The sequence below is a fragment of the Myotis yumanensis genome, unplaced genomic scaffold, assembly GCF_028538775.1.
Source record: "Myotis yumanensis isolate MYYU_CA2020_CCGP unplaced genomic scaffold, mMyoYum1.0.hap1 SCAF_17, whole genome shotgun sequence".
NCBI classification, from domain to species: Eukaryota; Metazoa; Chordata; class Mammalia; order Chiroptera; family Vespertilionidae; genus Myotis; species Myotis yumanensis.
In genome coordinates this window covers 98,294-106,215 of record NW_027223768.1, presented here as the reverse complement: position 1 = coordinate 106,215, position 7,922 = coordinate 98,294, and the positions used below count along the sequence as shown (strand labels likewise).

General features: G+C 53.9%; 1 protein-coding gene across 4 annotated transcripts; it reads left to right on the top strand.

Annotated features, from left to right (window-relative positions):
- The first annotated feature begins 328 nt into the window (after positions 1 to 328).
- Positions 329 to 7,358, top strand: ZNF165 (zinc finger protein 165). Of its 4 annotated transcripts, none has more exons than XM_070397153.1 (4): positions 329 to 357; positions 3,084 to 3,562; positions 3,816 to 3,954; positions 4,548 to 7,358. In XM_070397153.1, exons 2-4 carry the CDS (start codon positions 3,155 to 3,157, stop codon positions 5,453 to 5,455), a joined length of 1,455 nt encoding a protein of 484 aa, XP_070253254.1. In that variant the 5' UTR covers positions 329 to 357; positions 3,084 to 3,154; the 3' UTR covers positions 5,456 to 7,358. The 4 variants fall into 4 exon arrangements, with proteins under 4 accessions (XP_070253254.1, XP_070253253.1, XP_070253255.1 ...); XM_070397152.1 differs by lacking the exon at positions 329 to 357 and adding an exon at positions 579 to 901; XM_070397154.1 differs by lacking the exon at positions 329 to 357 and adding an exon at positions 1,215 to 1,246.
- Positions 7,359 to 7,922: the final 564 nt, after the last annotated feature.

Here is a 7,922-nt window from a genome sequence, read left to right as displayed (position 1 = left end):
TGGGAATGGATGGAGGGTCCGGAAAGTGCGGGAAGGCTTTGCAAAGGTCAAGTGCGCGCTGTGTCCATCACGTGGGGTTGGACTTCCCAGCCCGACCGAGGCGGAGGCCCTGCGGCTGCGCCAAGCCGAGAGCTGACTCCGCCTCGTTCAAGCTCCGAGGATTTCAGGACCGGGGCAAAGATGCCTGGGAAATGGAGTCCGAGCGCCGAGGAGACCCGGAGGCTTCTGGGAATCGCAGTCCAAAGTGGCGTGTCTTCCGCGCAGACTCAGAAGTGTCCGTAGACGGAAACGTGAACAAGTGGCGCGACGCTGTCCTTCCCCCGGAAGTGTCCGATCGGAACCAGTCCCGTGGGAGAGGTGAGTCCGGGCTTGGGGAGCCGGGTGACCGGCCCTTTGTCTCCTGCAAATACCCAGTCCCCGCCATGTTCCCTCGCGAACTCGGAGGGATCCCGAGGGAAGGGGGAACTGGGTTCGGCGTCCAGAGGGCATTCGAACCCGCCCCTTTGGAGGGGAGCATGTGGTTTCCATAGTTACCAGCGCGCTAGCGTCTCCGGAGGGACGAGGGCGTGGCCAGGAGAGGCGGGCCGTCCTGCAGTCGGCGGGTTCCCCGGGCTCCCGGGCGCGGAGTGGCCCGGCCGTGGGGAGACCGCGGGGGTGGCGCCTGCTCCGGGTCCGCGGCTTTCGCCCGCAACCGGCCCCGGGCGCCCGCTTCCCGCAGGAGGAGTCGCCGCCCTCGCGTCGGAAGTTCTCGCAGTTACTGCGAGTGAGCGAGGCCCGGGGGCGGGGCCGCGCGGCGCCACGCCGACTCCGCCCCCTCCGTCCCGGCGGTCGGTCCCTCGTCTCCCGACGTCGCTCTGCCCGTCGGTTTCTCCCGGACGCGGGCTTCGCGGGGTCGCGCGGGGTGTGTATGAGCTCGAAGCTAGTGAGACGTTTAAAGCGGCCGGGGACCTGGCGTGCGGGTTGTTCCCACGGGTGCGGTGAGGGACGCCTGCCGGCGGCCTTTCCGCAGGAGATGCGGGGGTGCAGCCGCCGCTCGGCCGGGGAGCTGGAGGGCGGGTTGTTTCCCACGGGTGCGGTGAGGGACGCCTGCCGGCGGCCTTTCCGCAGGCGATGCCGGGGGTGCAGCCGCCGCTCGGCCGGGGAGCTGGAGGGCGAGCCGGCCCCTCGGCCACCGCGCTGAGTGACTCGACGCCCCGGAAGCATCACCTCGTCCAGGGACCAGGCCGGGCCGGTCTCAGCCGCGCAGGTCTGACCCCTCCCATGTCCGTCCTCGGGTCCGATGCGCAGACTTTCCAAGGTTCTGTGAGCCGGACCTCGTCTCTGGGCTCGGGGTTGGCCCGAGGCTGGTCTTCCTCGCCCTTTCTGCGGTCTCGTCGCCGTCCTTCCATTCCTGCCTCCTCTCCATGACGATCTCATGACATGGGGTGGAAGTGTTTTTCCAAAGGATATGTCATTGTCATCTTAAATATAGAATTTTCAAAACACAAAGCATCGGAAACTTCCCTCATTTCCACTTTTATCCAGTAAGTGAACAGATGTGGAACCCCTCCCACCGCTAGGAAATGGCGGCGGCCCCGTGTCCACCGACGGGCATCTCTCCCCGCCTCTCAGGGTTCGGGTATTCGGCGCCCCCATCGTACCGCGTGTTTAGTACTGAAGCTTTCAGCACTCGCAGCGTCTCATGTTATTTAAGTGTTTTACATCCACGTGTTTTATGTCATTTCTCTTCAACTATTTTCAAATTTCTTGCCAACTCAAACGCTTTTCTTCAATTCTTTATAGCCATACATCAGAACCCAGATTCCCAGGTGCACCTCATAGGAACCAGGTCAGCATCCCTGAGCCCTGGAGCCGGGCCCAGGAAGCTGTTCTGACAGAGTTCCCACGTGACAATCAGGCCGCCAGCCCAGCTCTAAACGCAGGCTTCTCTGGGAACCACTGGGCGACTGCCCCTAGCCCAGTGCTTTGGGGGTGTTAACATCCTACATAATAAAACCCTAATGTGCAAATCGACGGATCGGCAGACCGACTGGTCGCTGTGGCTCTCACTGACCACCAGGGGGCAGCCCAGCCTGCAGGCCCCGACTGGAGGTGGGGGCCGAGTGAGGGCCCTGATTGCCCCACCGGTCCCCCCACGGATTGGCCCTGATTGCCCCACCGGTCCCCCCACAGATTGTCCCTGATTGCCCCCCAGGCCTAGGGACCCTACCCGTGCACAAATTTCGTCCCCTCCATTCTTCAGAAGTTAGTTTTCAGTGGCTTTCCCTGACCATTGCTGACTCCTGTGCCCTCTTGCACCCCCAGAGCCCCCTCTGCCACTGGACATCAGTGAGGCCATGTCCCTGGAGGGCAGGGACAGGGACTCTCTTCTCAAACGGCCCCAATAGCTGCAGGTGGTCCGTTGTCACCCAGTGAGAAGTACAGAGCATTTTCCTATGTGGAATTGGCCATTTAAAAGCAATTTCCCGAATCTCTTCTATTATTGTCTGTATAACTTAGAAATAATTTTTTTAAAAATATATCTTTATTGATCTCAGAGAGGAAGGGAGAGGGAGAGAGAGGTAGAAACATCAATGATGAGAGAGAATCATTGATTGGCTGCCTCCTGCACACCCCCTACTGGGGATCGAGCCGGAAACCCGGGCACATGCCCTTGGCTGGAATCAAACCGGGACCCTCAGTCCGCAGGCCGACGCTCTATCCACAGCCAAGCTGGCCAGGGCTCATAGAAATAATTTAATTGCATGTGGCATGTTAACATTCAGTCTTGTGTTGTATTTATATTTAAATGCTTCTCATTTAAATTACCTTGGTGGTGGTGTGTTTTTTTTATGAGTTTACTTGAGGCAAACTTATGGCATATCCCAGGAGCAAGATTTCAAATGCTCCCTAAATGATCTTGCTTATAAGTTTGGATGTTAAACTGCGTTGAGGTAGGAATTATGTAACAGTTGTATTCCCAACGCATGCGTTTCAGTATTTTCACAGAGTAAACACCCAGTACCTCTTTGTGTAATAGAAAATGACTAGTTCCATAATGTGGTCTTTCTAGACAATAATAGTAACTCTTTTTTACTCTCCAGGAGAGCTCTTGAAACTAAAAGACCCTTCACAAGGCAGAAGTGGGTTTTGTGATCATTCATTCTATCCCAAGATGATGACAGAATCCAAGAAAGCTGCAGCTCAGAATCCTCAGGAGGATGAAGGGCCCCTGAGAGTGAAGGTGGAGGAGGAAGATTTTGTCTGGGGGCAGGACGCTGGCTCGGGGAGAAGTGATTTTCTCAAGCAGGAGCTGTGCCGGCAGCTGTTCAGGCATTTCAACTACCGCGACGCACCTGGGCCCCGCCAGGCACTGCACCGGCTCCGTGAGCTCTGCGGGCTGTGGCTGCAGCCGGACACGCACAGCAAGGAGCAGATGCTGGAGCTGCTGGTGCTGGAGCAGCTTCTGAGCATCCTGCCCGCGGAGCTGCAGGCCCTGGTGCGAGAGCAGTGCCCGCGAAGCGGGGAGGAGGTGGTGACAGTGCTGGAAGACGAGAGAGGCAGTGGTGAAACAGCGCTCCAGGTACAGAGACGATGGGCGAGCTAAGGCCTCCAGAACGGATGGCGTCCCACAGTGGGAGAGCTGAGCTCCTAGTTCAGGATGCATGTCTGTCTCCTTTGCTCTCTGTTTGGTATATGTCATATCTCACCGCTGAGTCAGACTTGAGTCTTCCTCCCCCAGCTTTGTGTTCCTACATGAGGTTTCTTTGTTTGGGGAGATGTTTAATTCTAACAGGGACTCTCTCCTAAGTCCAGATGTACTTTGTTCTTCTCAGGTTCCAGTCCCTGGACACGGACAGGGAATATTCAGGAGGAAGGCTCCATCTCCTGGACCAGCAGGTACTGACCAGCTCCAGCCAGTGGACACCAAGGACCTTCAGGCTTCTTCAGAACCCGCTCTCCCACTGAACGTCGGTAAAGTCGTGTCCGTAGACGGAGGGGCAGGGGCTCTCCCTTCGTAGACTGTCCCATTAGCTGTAGGTGGTCCTTTTCTTTGCCAACCAGAAGTGGATGGATGGATGGACGGACGGACGGACAGATGCTTTCAGCTTTGCGTACGCACACTCCGGAGTCATTTATAACTTTACTTATCTCACGCATCTGCATCCTCATCTGCTTTCTTGGAAGATGGTGCCTCCCCTTTTTCCTCTAAGCCTAACCGTAGACGTGTATCCTAGACCCAGAGTCCCCCTGGGCCCCTCAGTCACACTCGGAGTTCTTTGTTCCTACTTTGTCTTCCCCTCCTGTTCTTGCTGGCGAAGCTCCTCCTCCCAGGCTCTTCTGTTTCATCTGCTCCTCCTGACGGGTGTCTCCTGTCTCTGCCAACCACTGCACACAGGCCCGGCTTGTACTGAGTTGTTCTTCTGTGTGATTCATGCCTCTCTTTTGAAAGGCCATGTTTTTGGAATGGCCAAATGAGGTACCAATTTGTAACTATCTTGGGTGTATCTGAACAATTTATTTTCTTCCAGCTCAGCAAATCTCTTCTGTCATTATTGTCATTTTAGATCATGAGAGTGAAAACAACGTGTCTCTGTCAAGTCTTGACGTTCCTGAAAACACAGGCTCACAGAGAATTGTATCAATGCGACCTTCGCCGTTTGCATCAGAGGAGTCTGCTGTGCCTTGGGACGTCTCCCAGGCTGCGGGCCAGACAGAGCAGCAGCAGGAGAACGAGCCTGGGGGGTCTCGGAGACCATCGTCTGCTCAGGATGGAGGTTTTAGCAAAATCCTCACCCACAAAAATATACTTTCAGATGAAATAATAAGTAACAACGGATGTGACAGACGTGTAAACCTGAACCCAAATGAATTTACACACCACAGATCTTGTAAACACAGTACCTATGACCAAAGTCTCCAGTGGAATTCGGGTTTTATTATGCATCAAAGAATTTATGTTGGAGAAAAAACTCCCCAACGTGGAAAATCTCTCAAGCACTCAAACCTTATTAAACAGACAGCAGTTTTCAGCAGAGAGAAAACCCATCAATGTAGTGAGTGTGGGAAAGCTTTCAGGCACAGCTCAAAGCTTACCAGACACCAGAAAACCCACACTGGAGAGAGACCCTATGAGTGCAACGAGTGTGGCAAAGGCTTTGCGGGGAGATCAGATCTCATTAGACACCAGAGAGTCCACTCTGGGGAGAGACCCTTTGAATGTAAAGAATGTGGCAGAGCCTTCAGCCTGAACTCACACCTCGTCCTGCACCAGAGAATCCACACCAGAGAGAAGCCCTATGTGTGCAGTGAATGTGGGAAAACCTTCAGGGTGAGCTCACACCTCATTCGACACCTGAGAGTCCACACCGGAGAGAAACCCTATGCGTGCAGCGAGTGCGGGAGAACCTTCAGTCAGAGCTCGCACCTCAGGCAACATCGGAGAATTCACAAGAGGGAAAGCCTGTTAATGTGAGGGACTTCAGTTCATAGGGAATGCTAAGGAAATAGCGAAACGTGGGAAACATTGACTACAGAGTAAATCCTGGGTGGGGTGAGTGGCTGGCAGCAGCATCTCTTCCCTCCCTCTGGTCCTCTAGTGTGCGGCCCTGCCTGTGGTCTGACCTCTCTGCTTTCTGAAAGGCTAGGCTGCCAGACCAGACGAGCAGAGATGGGGGAGGCAAATCAATAGGTTAGTCCAGCGGTGGAGAGAGGACAAAAAAGGACCTTCTTACGAAATAACCCTGATCACAGTGTGGGGGGGACTCGGGGAGAGAGTCATCCTCAGCCCCGCGTCGTGGTTCTGCGCACCGAGGCTGCTCTGCAGCTGAGGACAGAGCTGGAGGGTTGTGTGGAAGGGGACTAGGCAGTGGTGGCCCTCTGACAAGTAGGGTGTAATCTGCATCGAGGTGCTGCCAGGAAGTACACCCAAGGCAAGAGGCTGGAGTCAGAGATTCCAACAGGAAGGAGGGGTGTGGAAGGAAATGAGCCAAGAGGTGGGGTCAGAGGTGAGCAATGTGTTCACGGGGGAGGGAACCTAGATCTGGAGGCGACAGCTGCAGTCCTGTAACGGGAACCTTCCTGCCACGTGTGCTGTGTGTTTGTGGACACCTTCCTGGGCCGAGTGGACAGAGGCTGCAGTTCTGGGGGCCTCTCGACTGGCCACTGACAAGTGAGGAGGGCAGAGGGAGTCGGTACCAAAAACAAAGCTTCTGCAACTTTAAACCAGCACAGAAATGCATCTATTCTAAATTCCTTGCCCGTGTTCCCATTTATCCTGTAATAACCTGGTGAATAGTAGAGTGGTTATTACCCTTATTTCATTGAAGAAAATTTTGAGTTAAAAGGAGTTCAATAACTTGTCAACAGTTACAAGATTATGAGGTGAAAAGGACTCAGCTGCTCATCTAGAGACACGGTTAAGCCATTACCCCAAGGCATCTGGCCTGCTGCAGAGAAGTTTTATGACTGTTTGCCTAAAGTAGGGGTCCTCAAACTTTTTAAACAGGGGGCCTGTTCACTGTCCCTCAGACCGTTGGAGGGCCGGACTATAGTTTAAAAAAAAAACTGAACAAATTCAGCAACAGGCAGCGGCGGCAAAAACACCCAATGGGCCGGATAAATGTTTTCGGCGGGCTGCATGTGGCCCGCGGGCCGTAGTTTGAGGACCCCTGGTCTAAAAGATCATCTCCATATGAGGGTTTGATTTGGAAAAATTGCGATGTCCAGAGGACAAGACCTTCAAGCTTCTCTTGCTCATTCCCATGGCATCTTTTTGTTCCTGAATTCTTAATGAAACTGCCACACCATGCAGCCATGCGGGCCGTCTGCTGCCTCCTCAGAGTTGAGCCACCTGGAACCTCTCCCACTCTCATCACAGGCGTGAAGTTTATCGCCTCTGGATTCTCAGATGCTGGGCGAGGCCAGTGCTTTCGATAGAAGCTTTCCTGCATTCTTCACGGTGGCGGGGAGTTTCAGGGGAGAAACAAATTAGGTTTTCTCACACTTACTACAGTGACACAGTTCTCCCAACTTGGGTTCTCTCGTGTCCTGAAAGGTGGGACTGCTGAATATAGGCTTTCCCACAGTGTAGCTCCTGTGTTTGATAAGATTTGAATTCCAGGTGAGATTTTCCCAACATTTATCACCTGTTTGTTTGAGGCATCTGCACAGTTGCCTTCCTCGTCTGTCCCCAGTGAGTCATGTGCAGGTCTCACCTCAGAGGTGGTGACTGGGCTGTCACCACAGCCCTGGGTGCCCAGAGGGTCCTGAGCTTGGCTTGATGCTGTTGTCCCAGCCTGGAAATTCTCCATTCTGTCTTCTTGTTGTTTCTATTGATGGTCACCCAAGGATATCTTTCCCCACAGGTTTTTAGAGAATGGAAGGGAAGGCCGGGGGGGGGGGGGGGGGGAAGAAAGAGAGAGAGAGGCATCGAGAAGCATCCATGTGAGAGAAAAACATCAATTGGTTGCTTCCCGCACATGCCCGGACTGACTGGACTGGGGATTGAACCTGCAACCCAGGTACATGCCCTTGACTGGGACTCAAACCTGAGACTGATGCTCCGGCTGACTCTGTGACCACTGAGAAGCACCAGCTAGGACTCCTGATTTTATCTTTAAACTTGTGCTTTGTGAGTGAATTAAATAGGAGAATGGGCCATGTACCTGAGCTAAAAACATATCTGTGTTTCTTTGCCCCCTGTTGTATCGAGCATTTGTGTTCCCCATGAGCAAAGATTTCAGTGGGCCCATGAGTCTTGGGAGTTCACTGAGGCTCAGAATATGAAGGGGAGCAGAGGAGGCCACCGCAAAAGGGGCCACTTTGGCATGTGAATTATTTTGAGCTGAAGGAAATTGAGACCCAGCAGATTCAGGAAAAAGTTTAACCTCTCCCTTAACTATCCAAAATTTTTATTGTGGGCCTGTCCTAGGAAGAGAGCT